Raw genomic sequence first — 21475 nt, forward strand, 5'->3', positions numbered from 1 at the left:
GAAGGATGAGGGGTGACTTGATCGAGGTTTATAAGATGATCAGAGGAATAGGTAGAGTAGACAGTCAGAAACTTTTTCCCCGGGCACAACCGAGTGTTACAAGGGGACATAAATTTAAGGTGAAGGGTGGAAGGTATAGGGGAGATGTCAGGGGTGGGTTCTTTACCCAGAGAGTGGTGGGGGCATGGAATGCGCTGCCTGTGGGAGTGGTAGAGTCAGAATCTTTGGTGACCTTTAAGCGGCAATTGGATAGGTACATGGATGGGTGCTTAAGCTGGGACAAATGTTCGGCACAACATCGTGGGCCGAAGGGCCTGTTCTATGCTGTATTGTTCTATGTTCTATGTTCTATGTTCTAAGGCAGAAATTGATAAATTCTTGATGTCACAAGGAATTAAGAGCTACGGGGAGAATGCGGGTAAGTGGAGTTGAAATGCCCATCAGCCATGATTGAATGGCTGAGTGGACTCGATGGGCTGAATGGCCTTACTTCCGCTCCTATGTCTTATGGTCTAAATATTGCAATTGTACCAGCCTCCACCACTTTCTCTAGCAGCTCATTCCATACCACCCTCTGTGTGAAAAAGTTGCCCCTTAGGTCTCTTCTTTATCTTTCCCTTCTCACCCTAAACCTATGCCCTCTAGCTCTGGACTCCCTGACCCCAGGGAAAAGACTTTGCCTATTTACCCTATCCACACCCCTCATAATTTTGTAAACCTCTATAAGGTCCCCCCTCAGCTTAATACCAATCAGAGCCAGAATGAAACTAGTGTAAGAAACCAATCATGTTAGAGATATTAAAATGGACTTTTACAGATTTTGTAGCCTCAAATTGACCTGGGTTTTCTGTCAATTCTTGCACTCATCCCAAGAAATCACATGACTTTGGACAGGGTTAGAAATATGTCTGCTGTGTTATCCAAGATGCTACAATTATATGGGCAAGTTGAATAGACAGTCTATCTGTTCATGTCTTTAATTGCTTGTAATTTCATACTCTACACTAAGGTGGCCTCCTTGAAAAAAATTTGCCCCTTTCTCATCCAATTTGCTCAGTAAAATAAGCACGTTTTAAGTCTTCTGCACAATATTGTTTTTCCATTCACTTCACTGCATTCTGTCAAGTACCTTTAACAGTTCAGGATCAAGGTAAACAATTGGACATTCCAAGCATTAAACAGAATTGACTTATTTTTGTGTGTCAAATAGCCAGAATGGATAAAAGTCAGCATGTGATTGAGTTCTCTTTAATGGCAGATTATCAGACTCAGTCTTGGACAACAAACAGTTGGAGGATTTATTCAACACTATATAAGTAACTGGTGCATTCAATGCAAAACAATGCATTTATAGTGATTTATATCTTTACAGTACATGTCCAAAGCAAACAAAAATCTGTTTCTTGACTATCTCCCATTGTACATTTAGCGTTCAATTCCTAAACAATGCATCGCTATCATGGAGTCAAATTCATTCAGTTTTTTTTGGCTGGCTGCTGAATGGTGGATTAGGAAGCTCAGTTTAAACAATATGAATCCATATTTAGAAATGCTTGGCCACAGATTTGTGCCTCCAAATAACTACAATAACGATTGGTCTCTCCTACTGACACAGCCAACCCACTGAGATACACTGCTATCAATCAAGAAATGTTACTCTTCTTGCCTTTTTTCTTTAATCCGCATCAGTTGATTCCAGACCCTGTAAAGATATGTCAGTGGAAAATACATAAAATAAGTGAACACTTTTATCATAACTGCTAATCTTTATTAATATATCACATAAAATATCTGTGATGAAACTTGATCCTTCATCCAGCAGCCAGAAAAGATTCCATGAAGCAAGGAAAACCCTCTACTTTGGTATTCAATCTTTGACATCTTGAGATGTTTGTTACAATATGAGATGGTCTGACTAATACACAAACATTCCCCATTGAATCCCAATATAATACTGCCTGGGTTCTCTCCTATCAAAAATGGCAGCAGTCAGACTATAGACCCAGGGATTTCCAGATTTCGGCATGCTTCTAGTTTACCGCAATTCTTTGTTTAAATGTAATGTCAATACGCACGGCTTCATCAAAAATAGAAAACATTGATCTTATTCTTGTATTTTGTATTTTGCCTATCAAAATAAAACCCAAAAAGCATGTTAATAAAAACCAAAATATGCTTTATTTTGCACAGTGATTATAAATCTTTCTGAAGGACTTGTATGTTTCTCCATTATTTGTTGAGCATGTGGGATTACTGTTGTAATACTGCCGCTATTCAAATGCTATTTTGATTTTAAACATGGAGGCACTCATGGATCACAATGTTGCTTGAAGAAATTCTCAAGTCTTACATAATATGAATGATTGTGTGATGGGGGAATTTCAATCAGTCATGCATTTAAACATTAAAATCAATGCATCCAATCAAAACAAAACTAAATATTGAAGATACAGGCATTGGTTTAACATATAAGAAAATATTATTTGAAATGATAGTGTTTCTTGCTTTATTGTAGTAAAGCAGAGAACTTCTCTGGGCTGGATTCATCTCTTCTAGATAGGCTCCAAGTTCCACTTGTCCCTCCAACTCAGGGGAATTTTGGGGGTTATACTTATGCTTGCTAGCCTCCCACCAGGATTTCCATTTGACCACTGCTGAACTGCAAAATCTCAGTGTGGCTGCCACTGCAGCAGTTGAAGATTCCCGAAGGTTAAGCAAGTTACAGCTAGTTATGTGTCAAAGGTGGTCTGTCAGGATATGTATATAGGGGGAGGTTAAAACAGGTGACGGGGTAAGGACCTTTATGCATGGTGCAACCGATATGTGTGTAGGAATCTATATGTAGGAAGAGATCAACATAACTGAGAGTGGAATGTCCCTTATAAAGGAGCTGCCAGCATAGGTAGCTGTCTAAGAACATATATTGCAGGGACAATAGTTCATGGGGGTAGATTGTGTTCAATGATTTTGGGCATAGGGAGCAGACAAAAATCATAAGCCATGGGGAGACAGCAGTCAGTAAGTGGGGGGTCAAGGAGGTGTGGGAGGGGGTGTGGGTGTGGGTACAGTATCAGATAGGCAGTGGACCTATGGAGTTTACAGAATTGCCTATTTGGCTGGGAGATAACACCATCCCATAAAGCACTTCTTTATGGATCCAGTTGTTCTTGCCTCCATTTCGCCATTGGTTTTCCACTATCCGTTGACTGAAATAGAAAGCAGACTTATATGGAGGCATGAAGACTGCTTAAGTGCTTTTGATGGTCAACCTTCCACCTGAAAATAGAGGAGGTCATTCTCCTGTCCAGCTGGTGATGGTGGAATTTTACCATGTTTTTTAAAAGTGGACTGGGATCATTCCTGGCACCCGGGCCTGATGGTTTCTGAGGTAAGCCTGTCTGCACAATCTTCTTGGAGGTTAATGGATGGGCTACTCAAGTGGGGAGACTAACATGTGGGCCAAACACTCAGATGACTAGCAGCCCTCCTTGAGAAAGTACAAGTGCTGCCATTATCAATGGGCAAGCGTGAGAGCATGTCAAAATGGGGGCATCCTTTTGAAGACTTTGGAATGCTTAAAAGTAAACTGTGGCCACAGCTGCCAGGCAAACATTGTGAAGGGAAAACTCCCACACGAGAAGGCCTCCATCCACAGCTGTAGCATTTTGAAACTTGTAACTCCGAGGTGCAGATGGGGTGCAACTATAAGAGCTCCCGCTGGTCTCCTGGCTTCGTTCAGAGAGGCATCTGCCAGGCTTTGACTTCAGGAGGGCATGGAGAGTGGCGAATGTAGAGCAACTGCTGTGAAGTGAGTACTTAACAAATGATAAATAGTGATTCCTAGTTACCAAATACTTCCAAAGCTGCTTCTATGTGCCTTACAACATTCAAATTATTAAAACTGGTCACGGACAGAAATTGAGAGGTATTAAGTCTGGATCTGAAATTTGAACTTTGCACACCCAGTATTTGAATTTAAAATTACCCCTTAGAACTTATACGTCCTTTCCGACAATTCTTAACCTTAGATCTGTTCTAGCTACTACCTCTGGTCTGTTGGAACCTGCCATGTTTTGATTCAAGAAAGTGGAAGTAACTTGGGCAGAGTGGAGGACAATGAATTGGTGATTGTAGACCTGCCCATTTGCTGATACTCACAACCGGTTAGTTGAGAAGAGGCAGGAGAGAACTGTTCCTGTGGGTGATGGGAGTATCAAGGGAAAGTTGAACTTGTGATAAGTCCCAGCCCACAGCATCCAATTATGCCTCATTCCCAATTCATACATTGCCATGTTTTGCATGGGATTGCAGACAACGGTTGAGTAAACTAAACTTTCAGAAACCCAAATTACTTCTGAATTACAATCAGAAACTCCAAACTGTTGAATATTCAACTCTTGTTGCTGTCATGAACCACAAATTGGACCACTTTTGCAATATAAAAATGGCTGTCTAAATGTAATTTAACAGAAACTTTGAAATACAAACTTGGTTTTGGCATGCTGAAAAAATGTGAAGAGAACAAATGAACACTGTGAGAAAACTTGTCTTTCACAGAATGTTTCAGTACACAATGAAGCAAGTTAGTTGGTTTTACCAGGTTCCTATTTGTGCCAGATTTCTCAACAGTACTTATTCAATATTTATAAAGGTTTTGTTAGCACGTAACTTTATGAGAAATGTTATAAATATATATATATATATTTAAGAAAGGTAAAAATGTTCTTGAAATGCAGTTTATTTTTAAGTAAACTACAAAGCCATTCTTCATATGCTTACTGCAGTCTTTCGTGTGTTTTGTTCAACAAGTTTTTAGAGTTCTACAACTGTTCATCATTCCAGTCTTTTGTATAATAGTCAAGATTTATTTTTAATGGTATCTGGGCATCTATGTAAAGTTCTTTTTTTTTACTTTTCTTTCTCATGCTTAGAAGCATACAAAGAGAAATAGTAAAGAAAATAACAGAGACAATAATCATTGTGATTGCAATGGGAATGATTGGAGGGGAACAGGGGATGTCTAATGTCTGTAATAATGGACATGGATTTGGTTCAGTTTGCACTTCTTCTGTGAAAACAGTTCGTCTGTGCAACAAGTCTTCCAAGTAACTTTTATTGCTCACAGTCTCATTGACAAACAAATTGACCATTACTGTGGAATGGAGAGGTTGGGGCTGTCCAAGATCACTGACTTTTACGAGTAGTTGATACAAGCCATAGTCTTTGCTCAACAGTTTCTCTTGCAATGTAATGTTTCCTGTCGCTGTATTAATTCCAAACACATGAGGAGCAGGACCATTCCTCCCAACAATAGTGTAAGTCATGACGGCATTAATACCAGCATCATAGTCAATGGCATAAATCTCAGCCACTGCAGTTCCTTGGGGTGTGTTAGGGGGCACAAGAAGCCATGATATGTTTGACTGAGGAAGTAATACAGTTGGAGGATTATCATTTATGTCTAGAACAAATACAGTTATTTTTGCTGTTGCGGAAAGAGGTGGTTTCCCACCATCCACTGCCTCAACCCAGAATACGTGCATAGTATTTTTCTCTCGGTCGACTGAAGAATTGCAACGTAAGATTCCTCTGGTGTTGTCCATTAAAAAATTGCTACTACTACTCAGGATGGACACAGTAACATCACCATTAGCCCCTTCATCCAAATCTGTTACATTGATGACTCCAATTTCGCCATGTCGTGGGAAGTTTTCTGGAATAAAGAATGTGTAGTCATTGGTGAGGAAGGAGGGTATGTTATCATTCTGGTCCAAGACATGAATGATTACAATAGTGCTCCTCTTTCTAGGAGGAATTCCATGGTCAACAGCAGAAACAGAAAACCTGTACAGTTTCTCTTTTTCCCTGTCCAGGGCGGTGGACACTGTTACATTGCCTGTGAGTTGTTCAATTGAAAAGATAGGTAAAGCATCAGGTCCCAAGTGGTAAGTCACTTCCCCATTCTTGCCGCTGTCAGCATCTGTTGCCGAGATCTTCAGTAAAAAAGCTCCAGGTGTGTTGTTTTCCTCAATGGAAGCCTCAAAGGAGCTTTGGTAGAATTCTGGGGAGTTGTCATTTTCATCAATAATCTTAACATGTATTGTTAGTTCATGAAGACTACGAGGATCTTCTGCCTTAATTACAATCTTATATTGGTTTTCAAGCTCATGATCTAAAAGCTGTGATGTGACGACAAGATGCTTATTTCTTGACCTTTCATAAGGTTTTAAATAGAAAGGCACATTGCCGCTGATATAGATTGTCCCTTTTAAATAATGATCTGGATCAGTTACCTCGAGGAGAGCAATTGGGGTATTTTCAGGTGCAGTCTCCTTCAGGTAAATCACACCATCTGCCTGGTTAGCTATATAGCTGATCTCCAACTTTGGACTGTATTTGCTGTTGTGCATGACAGACACTGTAATTTGAACTATAGCTGGGGCACAGCCTGGACCATTAGCCAATACTGTAAGTTTATGTATAGGAGGTATCTCTGGACTTTTATTTCCAGAAAATATGATAAGCCCAGTGTCACTATCTAAGATAAACAGTTTCCTGGATACATCCTGAACACGATTGCCATAAGAATAGGAAATTTCAGCATTAGGGCCTAGGTCTGCATCGACAGCATGTAGCTGTGTCACCACACTATTGGAGGACATGTTTTCAGGAATCTGAATATCAAACTCTGATGCATTAAAAACAGGGCAGTTATCATTAATGTCTTGAATGTTGATCAGAAGTGTGGCTGTTCCAGATAAAGGGGGTACACCACCATCCACGGCCACGATTTTCATTTCATACAAGTCCTTCACCTCCCTGTCTAATGGTTGCTGGACAACAATGGCGGGCGTTTCATCATCGTTCAAACCGAAAACATTTTGGCTATTTTCAAGATAGTAATGTTTAATGCTATTCTCTCCAGTGTCATTGTCAATTGCATAATAGTCAATTCCAAATGATGTACCTGCAGCTGCGTCTTCTGGAATAGAGAGTTGCATCACTTGTTCTGCAAAATACGGTGCATTATCATTGACATCCAGGATAACTATCTTAACCTTCACCATTTGCAGATACTGATCAGCACACAGAATAACCACATTGACTTGTTGGACACAAGGATCACCTCGGAATTTGACTGGGCATAAGGTTTCTCTGTCGATTCTCTGCTTGGTTGTATATAGCTCCCCACTCTCAGGCTTGAGCATTACATAGTCCATTTCTTTCATGAATTTGTAAGCTAGTGAATCACAGGCAGTAGCTGATGTCAAAAATATATCTTTGGCTACGTTCCCAATAAACACTCCTTCACTTTCATTCTCTTGCACTTTATATTCCAGTTCTATGGCCAGGTGACTATTTATGTTGTGGCAGAGTATCATCAGAATGATGTAGATTAGTTTCTGTGGAACAAAATGTTAATTGTTGAAAGTGATAATAATACATGTTTCACTTGAATCTGACACTGTGGATTTAAAAAACAAATGAAAATGTTCTAGTCTTAATACTTTAGACTTTTTTTTTAGATTACAAACTTGAACTGTACAATGGGAAGGAAATACAATAATATCATTTAAACGTCAAATTGCTAGCAATCAATAGTCACATTACCAAAGGCTGACATGGAGTCATGGAGGTATACAGCATGAAAACAGACTCTTCATTCCAACTCATCCATGCCAACGAGATATCCTAAACTCATCTAGTCCCATTTGCCAGCACTTGGCCCATATCCTTCTAAACCCTTCCTGTTCATATACCCATCCAGATGCCTTTTAAATGTTGTAATTGTACCAGCTTCCACCACTTCCTCTGGCAGCTCATTCCAAAAATGCACCAGCCTCTGCATGAAAAAGTTGTCCATTAGGTCGCTTTTAAACTTTTCCCTTTCACCCTAACCCTATGCCCTCTATTTCTGGATTCCCCCAGCCCAGGCAAAAGACCTTGTCTATTTACCCTATCCGTGCCCCTTATGATTCTATGATAACACCCCTCAGCCTCTAATGCGTCAGGGAAAACAGCCCCAGCCTATTTAGCCATCCCCAAATGCTCAACCCATCCAATTCTGGCAACATCATTGTAAATCTTTTCTGAACCTTTTCAAGTTTCACAACATCCTTCCGATAGGAGTGAAACCAGAATTGCACAGAATATTCCAAAAGCGGCCGAACCTATGTCCTGTACAGCCACAACATGGCCTCCTAACTTCTATACTCAATGCTCTGACCAATAAAGGGAAGCATACCAAACACTTTCTTCAGTATCTTATCGACTTGGGACTCCACTTTCAAGAAGCTATGAACCTGCACTCCAAGATCTCTTTGTTCAGCAACACTCTCCAAGATCTTACCATCAAGTGTATAAGTCCAGCCTGATTTGCATTTCCAAAATGCAGCACCTCACGCTTATCTAAATTAAACTCCATCTGCCACTCCTCGGCACATTGGCCCATCTGATCAACATGCCATTGTACCCTGAGGTAACCTTCTTCGCAGTCCACTAACCTTCAATTTTGGTATCATTTGCAAACTTACGAATGGGAACCTAACTTTTTAAAAAAACAATTTGGCTAAGCTGCAGCCTTAAAACTAAAGGATTGCCCACAATAGTGTGGAAGCAATTATGTTATGTGAAGAATTCAATAAGATACCAATTAATCAGACAATGGTTCCATTGATGTTGAGAAATTGCCAACTGATAGAACAAGTACCATCTGAGCCATAGTGGAACTGTGTTGCAGCAGAAAGACCAGGAATATGTTAACGACTTGTAATTGGCAAGCAAGATGAGGACTCTGCAGGAAATAAAGCAAGTTTAAATACAGTAAAGAAGAAAATGGGAGAGACTGGACTAGTGAGGCAGGTCTCAAATAGGAGTATAGGTGTGCAGAATAAAAAGATTGAATTTAAAATGAGAGGAACTGCAATTAAAATTAATTAAACTATATATACAAATGATGTGCACTATGTCCTTAATACAAAAGGATAACTGGAAACAACAATGTGTTGTAAGAAACCAGATAGGGTCATGATTATTAAGAGAGAGCCCATACAAATGTCAGATTTGAAGTTAATCATTGTAAAGCATGACACATTTAGGAAGATGTTTGGTAGCACAAGGCATGACCTTTGCTCAAAAAAGACATATCTTCTTAAAGAGTTTCAACTTGAACTTACCAGGACCATTTAGAAAGAATGACAATGTGAAGGTAAAACAACATTTATATAAAGTCGAGGAAGAGATTGCCTTTTGATCAACAAACACATTCTGGTTGATTGAGGCATTGTAATGGAGAATGCATCAATTGGTGACTGTTAGTTAAATCTTGAACTTTGTTTAAAATTAAGCCCGGCAGGTTGACTCTCCTTCATTAAGTCCTTGTCCCTCAGAAATGATCCTGAGAATGGCTGTCACCAGTTTGTTTATTTGAAATAATCTCAAATGAGTGGATTTTTGTTGTTATTTAAATAAAATAAAAGGTAACAAAAAACAGAAATTGCTGGAAAAGCTCAGCAGTTTTGGTAGCATCAGTGAAGAGAAATCAAAATTAACAACCTGGGTCCGGTGACCCTTCCTCAGAACTGGGCACAGAGTCAAAAACATTAACTCTGATCTCTCTTCACAGATACTGCCAGGTCTGCTGATCTTTCCCAGCAACTTCCATTTACAGCATCCGCAGTTCTTTCAGTTTTTATAATGTGGCAAATGCTGAGTTCAAAACTGAACTGTTGTCTGCCAAATCTATGGCATCTAATTGAATGGGCATGTAAACTTGTTTTCTTTGATCGAAACTAATGCTGCGATGATTAAATTTATTGAATTGAAAGTATTTCAAACTCAACTAACCTCTCTGTCATGTTTCCTTTTCTTGAGTGAAGAATAGCACAGGAATAGACCTTTTGGCTCACCATGTGCCAACACATGGTGCCTTTATGAAACTAAATCCTTTGGCCTTGATGCAGTCTATATCCCTCTATTCCCTGGCTATTTATATTTCAGTCATGATGCTTCTTAAATGTTGCTATTGTGTCTACCTTGACCACCTCCTCTGGCAGTGTATTCCAGGCACTTACTTGTGTAAAAGAAACTTACATTTCACAACTTCTTTAAACTTTCCTCTTTTTACCTTAGATTTGCATCCCCTAATAATTGACATTTCTACCCTGGGCAGAAGTCTCCAACTATCCATCCTATCCATGCCTTTCATAATTTTGCAAGCTTCTGTCAGGTTGCCCCTCAGTCTTTGATGTTCAAGTTAAAACAAGCCACATATGTCCAATCTCTCCTCATAGCTAACAACTTCCAAATCAGACAACATCCTGATAATCTGTTTCTGTACACTCTTCAAAGCCTCCATATCCTTCCAGTAATATGCGGACCAGAATAGTGTGGAATATTCCAAAAGTGGCCAAACTAAAGTTCAGATTGACTTGTCAATTTTTATAGTCTGTGCCCTGACCAATGAAGGCAAGCATTCCTTCTTGATCACCTTATCCACCATACAGCAATATATTTCTCAGGGGCAATGCTTAGGCCAAACAGAGTCAATTTGCCTGGTTTAAATTTAAACAAAACTTGACTTGATTGTCTCCATTTAACTGGTATATTTCCCAAGGCAACACCTCTGCCAATCAAAGTTCACTTATCAAACAATCAACACTTGCTTAACAGAATGACATTTTTTATTATTTTTTTTTCTTTTTTTTTCTTTTTTTTAGGAAGATAGGAAAACAATAACCTGTTTATTTTTTTTTATTTTTTTTTTCTTCTTGAGACACAGTGAGAGACACAAGGTGCACGAATCTTGAGACATTTTTTTTTAACCTTTAGTTTTACCTATTAGTTTCAGGTGAATTTTCTTTCCATGATGAAAAACCAATTGGAGCAATTTAGAGACCACTCTGATATTGGAAGGGAGGTTGAGAGAGTGTGCTTCAAATAAATTAGGCAAATGCTTAAGAAAGAAAGGTATGTTAATGGGAAATTTCAACTCATCTGATAGCATTTAGACAGAAGAGGTATGTGAAGAGGATAAGGAACTGCATATCCTACAAATTGGATTCCTTGCTAACTTCATATGGGAAAAACCATTTAACAAGAATTCACTGCTGGATTTGGTAATGAGGAATGAACAAAATGGCTAAAAGAAATAAAGTTAGGGAAACCTCTCAGCAAGGAGGAGAAAGTTTGGACTGCAGTTGCTGGAGATCAGAGTCAAGAGTGTGGTGCTGGAAAAGCACAACAGGTCAGGCAGCATATGAGGAGCAGGAGAATCGACGTTTCGGCATAAGTATTATTCCTGATGAAGGGCTTATGCCCGAAATGTCAATTCTCCTGCTCGTTGGATACTGCCTGACCTGCTGTGCTTTTCCAGCACTAAACCTCTTGGCAAAACTAACTGGGGAAAAGAAACATGATTTTAGAGAAAGACATAAGCATGACAAAGTCCAAGCATATTTTGAAAGACTTAGAACAGAATTTATGAAAATTAAGTGAATGATAGAATTAGCAAAAATACTGGTATAAAAGTTGCAAGGAAAAATATGTAACTAATGCTTCACTAAGCTAAAAGAAAACATATCCTTTTTGAAACCAAAAAAACAGTAATTGAGAAATTGTGGATAAAGGCAAGGTAAGTCAGTAAACACAGAGTTGGATGGAACTTGATATGAGTTAAAATATTAGTTGCCTTATGTTATTTGAATTCTTATTCAATAACTTCAGAAATTCTATGCTACTTCATGCCAACTATTGCTCACAGTTAATGTTCAGGCCTTGTTTTTGCCTTAAATATGTCACATCTAGTAGAGATTAAATATCTCCAAAAAGGGTCAAAGAGAAACTTGAAAAGAATCACTTGGAATAACACCTCTCTTTTAAGAGCTTGCAACAGTGCCAGGGTTTGCTCTGACGTTGGTTTATTTTCTGCTTGGTGTGCAGATAAAAGTTAAGTGGCACAGAGTGAATTACAATGCTGTTGGGCAATCTCGCAGGATTCCATGATACTCCAAGAACGCATTGACAATTTTTTATGATTGTGGGAATGATAAGCAAATTTGTCATTTGCTTCTGTGTCATGTTTTCAGCAGGGACAACATTAATATCGAACTCTGTGGTCGAAAGTTGATTATTACTGGCCAGCTACACAGTGATTGAATGAAATCTTTATCAGTATAAAAGAAAATGACTGCAAATGCTGGAAACCTGAAATATAAAGCCATTAGCTGCCCTCTGAGAACAAATAGGAGGAGCTATAATGAAATAAGGTGGAAAAGCAAACCCATGGAGTGACCCTCATCTTTTAGTAGCTGTGCCATTTTGTTTCCAGTGGGATAGGTATAATATAACCCTTGCTCCTAGAGTCGAATAGAGCCACGAAGCATCCAATTCAGGGTTTTTTATACCTCCATTAATATTTAGTCAGTGTTGGGGGAGAGGAGGATGGATATGGTGTTGGGGAGGAGGTGAGGCTATGTTATGCTCCACTGAATGAGGGGATGGGAATAAACACTAGTGCTCTCTCACCAGGCTCCAAGGGATGGCTGCTATTAGGGCCGCCTCTTTGGTTCACAGACAGAGTGCCCTAGTGGAAATGGCCAACAGTAATGTCTGCCCTCATTGACCAAGCCAATTGTTGGAGTCTGCTTGACTGACTCTGGTGCCCCTAGACACCACTTACCTGGCGCATCCTTATGTTCATCAGATGTAGGCATCACAGGCTAGACCAGCATCTGTCACCCAACCCTATTTGCCCTGGATAAGGTGACACTGTGTCCTCAGTTGATACAAGAGTCCAATCCTGGAGCCACAGGTCTTTGATCATAAAGATTAAAACTTAGCATTTGGAGGGGAAGTTGTTAACAAAGTCTGCTCGTTCTCCTCAATTTTTGATGCCCCTCAGCAGCAGTGTTTGAGTGGAGAGTGTCCAACTTTGTTGCCATTTGTTGAATGAGGTACATCCACATGATCCAATTAATGCCCATTTTCATTGAGAACTTGCTTGTCTTTAAAATTGTTATTCTGTCCTCCTTGTGACTGGGAGACCTTTCACTGCATATGTAGTCAGGGAATCAATGCTTGATGACCTCCAAGTAGGTGCTGAGGGATGATCCTCTTACTGGGCACTTTGTCAGGTGAACCCACATCTCACTCAATTCTTACTATAAAAGGGTGTTGACCAAAACATGATTGTAGACTTAACTCTTTGATGTCTTCTAATAATCATTGTCCTGCTCTAGTTAATGCCAGGATCCTAGGATGGCACATTGCCAGTCATGTCCAGTCTGAGAGTATAGCAATCACATCCTTTTCATTGCTAGCAATGGCCATCATGGATGCTGCTTCATCTGGTAATTTTAAAAAAAATTCACACATGGGTGATGGTGTCACTGGCTGGCCAGCATTTATTGCCCATCTTGAGTTGATCTTGAGAAGGCAGTGGTGAGCTGCCACCTTGAACTGCTGCAAACCACATGTTGTCGGCTAACCCACAGTGCCATTAGGGAGGAAATTTGAGGATTTTGCCTCAGCCACATTGAGACAACAATGATATCTATCTAAGTCAGGATGGTGTGTGGCTTTGAGGGAAACTTGCATGTGCCACTGTTACCATTAAGGTCATCTTAATGGCATTGAGCCCTCAATTTGTTTGGTGGAAGCTGGGAACAGATAGACCCCTATCATTAGAATTATTTGGTGGTTCAATGAGGGTCTGTTTATCTTTTGTCCATCATCATTGCCTAGGGCCCTTCTGTGGGCTATGGAGTGAGGTACTTAGGATTTACCTGGCAGTTTCCCACATGGAGATGGGCCCTCCCAGTGTGGACAAAATGGTGGGAAGTGACCTTTAATTCACCACTTTATTCGGCCAATTGATTGCCCTGCAGATGACCAAGTATGAAGTACCTCAGGATATTTTGCTATGTTGATATTGTTGTATTATTGCAAGTTACTATTGACACAGTTCTGATCTTGCTTCCATTTTGAACTGGACCCCACAAAATTGCAGAGTGTTGTTTCTCAGATTGATACATATTGTATCTGGTTAGCGGTGGATTCAGGACACTCCATCTCTGACATTAATTGATCTTGTGAGCGTCTTTTCCTTGTCCTTCATGATCTTTTGCTGTATCTAGTCAGAGATCACCCAATCAAATCTTCAATATTTCAACAGCAATTGAACAGTTTGGAACGGTATTTCCAGGACATGCTATAACCAATGTTTAACACGAGTTTCAGGTGGGCATCCTAACAATTACCTGATGTGTTGGGGTGATTTGCTCTTCAGTTGCATTGTTTCAGTAGGTTGAAGGGTTATGTGAGGACAGAGAATGTTCACTTATAGCAAGATCAATCAATTTGTTGAATGTACACCTAGTTGCCCCCAAATTCCAGGCTCTGACCTGTTGGCAATGGTAGAAATTCAAATACATCCTTGCACATTTACCTTTAATGTTATGTTTTGTGTCTTATGAAGTTAACACGTTACATTGTATGGTGGAATCTTCTACCCTGTCTGGTTTACAGGCATATATGAAGATAAAAAAAGGCACTTAAATGGGCAAAAAGGTGGAGGTTGAGAACCCAGTGACCTTCTTGGCTTTCCCCCAATTCATTATGGGCGAAGGAAAGGCCCATGATGGCCTCGTAAGTGGACAATTAATACATGTTATTGCTTGTATTAACCCAGCTGTGAATGTTTCCATGTGGAGCGCATGATGACTAAATGTGTGCATATTGCTTTCAGGAGGGCAGCTTTCCTTCAAAGGCACTCAGTTGCCTTGTTTAGTGGCTTAGCATTGAGAAACTGGGGCTCCAATAAGAGACATCTCCATGCTCTTGCTTCTGATTCTGCTACACCCAGTCGATCCCCTGAACACAATACCCCATCCCACAAAATCTGTTCGACCATTACTTTCCTCTGGCCTGGGTCGCTCTGCAACCCTGGCACCTTTGATGGCTGCTACTCCTGCAGCAGCTCTTGCCTCTCCAGTGATGCTGATGAGCAAAAGAATTGCTGGCCTGTAATTTTCTGGAGGTAGGCAGGACCTTCGTCCCCTTGGGGTCCTGACCTTTTTGAAGACCCACAGATTGTCTCACTGCCTGATTGGCCTTTGGTTGTAAGAATGTACTCCAAAGGAGGAAGCATTAACTTTCACTGGCTACAGCCAGCAAACAAGATGCTGAACACTTCCACAAGGTTCCGCACTGTGTCCAAACAGAAGTTTATTTACAATACACTTACACTGTCTGCAGTCTTACACTTTAAGCTTCTAGCTTTCAGTTTACTCTGTAAGCCTACCCATGCTTGACTAATAGCACTCAGACGTGCATAATCAAGCAATTGAATAATACACCCTTTCCCCCTTTTAAAGCTAGACTTTACTTTGAATTAAACCATTCTAAGCAACAAACAAATGTCTATTGAGTCATTCCTTTGAACTCAGTATGTCCATGTTGTTTCTATGCAGAAATAGTCTTTGAGATGTAACGGTTTCTGGCAATGGTGCTGAGAGTTACAAACATGAGGTTAAGGTTCTATATGTTTAGAAGATAGTCAACATCACACCCCTCAATGTACCCAGATCTACTCACTGTCAACTGTCTCTCATCCTACCTTGTGTTGTCATCCAGCATGCATTGATCCTGAGTAATTGCTTAATCTGTTTTGGATCTTTTTTGAAGATGTAAGTTTGGGCACAACTTCACATGCAATCCCCAACCTCAACGTGTTGAGCCTGGTCATTTTTCAATATATGTTTTTGCTTCTTGTTGGTGTGCAATTTTACCTGCTTCTATTTTGTCATTCACATTAACTGGTGCTGACAGTTTAATAATGGTCAGTGGTTTGCAAAAGTTAAAATCTATCAGACATTTGGTCAGTGATTTTCCAGTCAGAGAGTGCAGGATGGATCAATATTTGTGAAATAGGATACAGATGGCTTGTTCTAATATATTCTTCTCTGGCATGCTAGCTCTTAGACGGCCCTTGATCACTCTGTTAAATTGTTCAATGCCATCATTTGATGGCGAGTTGCATTATATTTTTGGCTGGTGGTTAATTCCATTACTTGGTAGGAACTGTGTGAACTTACTGGAAACATAATGCAGTCTCCTATCTGCAGTGCGAGACTCCAGCAAACCCATTTTCTAAATATATTGTCTGAAATGTCAATGAATAAAATGGTGATTGTTGAATTTGATGTAGCAATTTCCTACCATTTTGTTTTCCACAGGTTATGAACAATAGGAAAAAATATATTGTTTGCAGGAGTTTTTTTGACCTCTCTAAAAGTCTTTACAAGGATGTATTACCATGGTTTTGTTAGCCATTGGATTGGCTGTAGACGTATGGGATATAGTTCGCAATGATTGGAACCTTCTGGGTCTTGTTGGCTACAAGATTCTTGATTGGGGCCATAAACCTGGGCCAGTCATGTAAGCCCTGGCTCGCTGTATAACCAGGAGATTTAGAATCTCCTCCGTTCAGTGGATTGACTCTGTGTTGACTGGCCACACCCAGTGTATTGTGGACATGTAAATAAAGGGTGATTTGGTGATGGGATATCGGCCTTTGTGAGGTTATTTTATAGTTTAACATTTCTTTTTAACTGACAGTATGTGCTGCACAGTTTCCAAGCTGACACCAGAATGCTTCATGGAATTGTTGTTTTGTTTTAACATCAGTGAGACCTCCTTCATGGTCAACTTGCAACATACGTTGCTGCTGAGCTTTTGAGATAACCTCTTGAGTTCCATACGTCATCAAACAACGCAACCTTATTGCAGTCATTACTTAGATGATTGGAGTCCAGCATGACTCAAGAAGCTAGGCACTATCCAGGGAAAATAGTGTGCTTCATTATGATATTTTTGCCCATCTTAAACATTTACTGCTTCCATCTTTGGCACCAAAGAAAACCATGTACACCATGTGGAGAATGCACTGCAACAAGTCACCATGCTGTTTTGACAACACATTTCAAACCCTGTGCCACCTAGAAGGGCAGCAGATGTATAGAAGCATCAGCCCCCTGCAAGATTTCCTCCAAGACACACCATCCTTACTTGGAAATATATCACATTTCCCTATAAAAGCATAGTAAAACAAAAATGTCATACTCTATTTCAGGATGCCGGGCAGGTCTTTAGGGACAGGCAGTTTCTACTAGATGCTTTCTGCCACAGTTGACTGCCTTCAACTCTTGTCATGTAACAAGATTCACAACTGTGTTTGAAATCAACATGATCCCATGGTCTTCCATGTCACACATCCCTTCATACTTTCGGATGCTGAATATGATGGCAACATGGCTAACAACAGAAATAGTAGTTTATCATTACTTGAATGTATGAAAATACAGTAAAATGTACAAAAGTCATCATAATCTGGCATCTTTTTAATTACATGAATTATAAAAAGAAATAATTCACACAAAGTTAAGACAAATTTCATTTATTGTTCCATTCATGGCTGTTTGATTTCTTAAGTGGCTCCGGGACACCATCGTCACTTCACAGTAATCAAAGTTATCCTGAAGGCCGTAGTGCTGAAGCAGCCCCCACCACTGCAGACTGGACCCAGAACACCGCCTCTGCCAAAGCCACCTCATCATTGCCAAGACTCCGGCCACAGCTATAGCCGGGATGCTATTCCAACTCAGTTGCATCAATCTGTTACTCAACTTCAAAGCCAAAGTCAAAAATCGTGTCACTGGAAAAGCACAGCTGGTCAGGCAGCATCCGAGAAACAGGAGAATCAACATATCGAGCATAAGCTCTTCATCAGGAATGTGGTGTGGGGGAAGCCCAACAGGGCTGAGAGATAAATAGGATGGGGGTGGGGCTGAGGGGAAGGTAGCTAGGAATGCGAAAGAAGATGAAGGTGATAGGCTGGAGCGGAGAGTGGATGAAGAAGAGCGAGGTGAGTTTCATGACTAGATCCTGAGATGGTGTACACTGTAGTCAGCAGTTTGCACTCACTGTAGACAGTGAGCTTTCCACCTGAGAGATACATGTGCCAATGTTCTCTCATGTAGATGTAGATTAAAGCTTCCCTGTCTCCATTCGGATCAGTTTCAATGTGTATGATACGTATATAATTGGTCATTTGTTTTACTGTATATGGCTCCTATTGCATTTCCTGACACATCTGTTGAGTTACACATATTTAACTGTGGGACAAAATGCACTTGGACTATTAGCAATACTATCTCCATCTTTTAACGTGTCTTTTTTTTTTGCTGTGCATTTGTCCATTCTTATTGTGAATTATTGTGCAGTAGCTTTCTACTCTGTGTGCTTAGGAACAGACTTGTGACTGAAGCTGATAGTACTGATGTCACCATTTTCATGTTAGATAGTGTTAGAAGCTCATGAACAGTATTGATATTGTTGTGTACAGGTTTTATTGCAGTCACAGTCATTCTGTACCCCAGAAAATCAATCTTGGGTGCCATGCCTGTGCAGTTGACCTTTTGGACTGTGGAATTGTGTTGTGCTTTTGAGTGATCATTGCCAATATCTACTAATTGTGTTCTACTGTGTCCCTTATATAGGTAATGGTATCATTGAACAGATTAAACACCCCTTCAACATCTGACAAGAATAAAGAAATGTTCTTCTGAAATGCACTAAGTACCGAGCTTAGTTCATAGATGATTCTGCAATACTAAAATTTATCTTTGTGAGGAACAAAATCTCTAAGCTACCAACAATGCTCTGCTGTGACATCTCAAGATAACCATGCTGCCTGTCAATCTTGCTGAAGACTGTGGAGTCATGAAATAATGCTGATCACTCTTGGATAATAGCAAGTAGATTTTTGTCAGAAAAAATTGGTATTGACTACTTTAATGTCCACGCTCATTCAAAATACACAATATTTTGATTGAATAAAGTGTAGGTTTGATAATCATGGTGATGATTTGATTTGCTCAATTATATGGTCTGGTTCTCAATGTTTCCAGTCTTGTGATGCCTGGTCATGAATTAAAAATGACGACCATGTCAAATTTTCTGACATTTGTGGAGTAGACATGTCAATTTTTAAAGCATGATTGTAGCCTTTGTATCCATTCTTATATATCAGACTTGAGACTTTTTGCGAAACCTGTGCCATCAATAACAATCATCAGTGCTTTGAATTAGCTCATCAAGGTTTGAAAACCAGCTCATCAGACAGGACAGGTTAAGCAAAATAAGACATCTGCCTTTGGCTATGCAGAGCATATGGCTGTCTAGGGTGAGTTTTGATGAGTGATGTACGGAAACTGTGATTTTCCCTGCAATCAGAACAATCGATGAGCTTGAAGGATGTCTGTATCAGGAACAAGAACAAGTTGAGGAAAACAACATTAGGAGAACTTGTGGTTAAGTGCAAATACTTTCATGCTAACATCAGTAAGAAGCAACACTAAACTGCCTGGAATCTTGACTGAGCAAGTTTTTTTTCAAAGAAAAGTCATAGAAACCCTACAGGGTGAAAACAGTCCATTTGGCCCAACAAATCCACATGGATCATTTGAAGAGTAACCTACCCAGACCCATTCCCCTAACTGATAGACCTAACTTACACATCCCTGAACGCTATGAGCAATTTAGAACCTACACATCTTTGGATTTTGAGAGGAAACCAGAGCAGTTGGAGGAGAATAGGGAGAATGTGCAAACTCCACACAGACAGTTGCTCAAGGCTGGAATTGAATCTGGGTCCCTGGCACTGTGAGGCAGCAGTGCTTACTACTGTGCCACCCCATATTGGGCTGAAAGCATTGTCAGTTTATCTCCCTGCAGATACTGCCAGATTTGCTGAGTTTCTCCAACACTTTCTGTTCTTATTTCAGATCTTCAACATCCACACTACTTTTCCATGACCTTAAAATGACCTGGCTGTGTAGTCTGTGATGTCATTCCTATTCCATAGCTCACCCCCAGGAAAAGACTTCTATGCATGCCAACCACAACACTTTCATGAAGTGATTTCACTTTAAGATGAGTTATAGTTTTTCCTTCAGGCTAGATGTATTGTTGTGAATTGATGGGTACCTCAGCAATTTGGATACTTTTTTAGAATTTATTTATTTTGTGGGATGTGTGCGTTTCTGGCTGGCCAGCATTTATTGCCCATCCCTATTTGCCCATTATTAAAGGCATCTGGTCACGACAGATACTCTGACCTCTCTGGTGAAATGTATTTTACAATTTTATTTAGCCTGAAACATTTTTCAAGAGTACTTACTGGCTTTCAAATGTAGTTGTGTTTTCTGTGGTTATCTCAGCTATTTGATGATGTTCTGATCTGAGACTAGATTAGATTAGATTACATTACAGTGTGGAAACAGGCTTTCAAGAGTACTTACTGGCTTTCAAATGTAGTTGTGTTTTCTGTGGTTATCTCAGCTATTTGATGATGTTCTGATCTGAGACTAGTGTGTGAGTGTCACATTCTTATGGGCTGCTTCTTGTGAAGTGAAGCAGGTTTTGAATTCCAATTGATCCCATGACATGGGTGTATCTCCTAGCAAAACAAAGTTGCTGAAACTGATAATTTTAAAGCTTTTCTTCGCCTTTATTATAAGTTGTGTTTTATACTTCAGAGGTGGAACTGCCACATTAGAATCTACGTCTAATGACAGATTTTACTTACAAAGCTTTTAACATGTTTACTCTCTTGTGTTTCTAAATCCAAGCGTATCACCTAGTTTCTGTTCCACCTTGCAATGACACAAAAGCATTACACAAGTACCCACTGAAGAGTTAATGGCCACAGACAAGCAAACACCAAATAGTTAAACAATTGAATATTAAAACAAAGTCGGCAAAAAAACTTTGCACATTCTTAGATGTTTACCATTGTAAAGAAGAAAGAAAAGAGTATTTTGTTTAAATCCTTAAAACACATTTATTAATTCAGTGCAACTGGAGTAAAATAAAATCCTAAAATGTTTACATCCACAGACTGATTCACAGAATGGGTTAAAAAATCTGGGCTTCAAATGTAATCATTCATTTTGGCAGATCTAATATCGGTTAAAACAATGACCGATTTTGGTGTCTGAACTGATCAATCTCACATGATAGAGTGCGCCACTTGTCAGTGTGTGTTTATTGTAGCAGAACATTTCCTGAGATATATGGTACATGGAAATTTTAATTTGCATCAATAAAGATTTGCATCGGTAGAAGTACTCCAGTTTGTATACAAAAGGTATTACCAATGTCTTTGTAACATATTGAAAGCTTCTACTTGCTGTTTTGTTTTTCAACAGCGCAGCGATCCTACCATTTTTACATACTCGAATCAACCCCAGGCTTCCAAACCATGTATTGTGTAGCCACTGATAGAATTGGTGAAAAATCATCCAGTTCTTCATGATTTTAATATCAGATGAACATAGAAATTTGACAACTAGTTTTAAAAATGCTTTAACATTGAAATAAACCACTTCTAAAACTGGGTTGCCTCCAACGTTGT

General features: G+C 39.7%; 1 protein-coding gene across 1 annotated transcript in view; it reads right to left on the reverse strand.

Annotated features, from left to right (window-relative positions):
• Positions 1–715: 715 nt before the first annotated feature.
• Positions 716–21475, reverse strand: part of LOC122557144 (protocadherin-20-like) — a 42979-nt gene continuing 22219 nt past the window's right edge. Inside the window, exon 2 of the mRNA XM_043704502.1 lies at positions 716–7403. Coding sequence (XP_043560437.1) covers positions 4821–7403 — 2583 coding nt within the window. The 3' untranslated portion in view covers positions 716–4820. The remainder of the gene's footprint in view (positions 7404–21475) is intronic.

This window comes from Chiloscyllium plagiosum, chromosome 15, assembly GCF_004010195.1.
Source record: "Chiloscyllium plagiosum isolate BGI_BamShark_2017 chromosome 15, ASM401019v2, whole genome shotgun sequence".
Taxonomy (NCBI): domain Eukaryota; kingdom Metazoa; phylum Chordata; class Chondrichthyes; order Orectolobiformes; family Hemiscylliidae; genus Chiloscyllium; species Chiloscyllium plagiosum.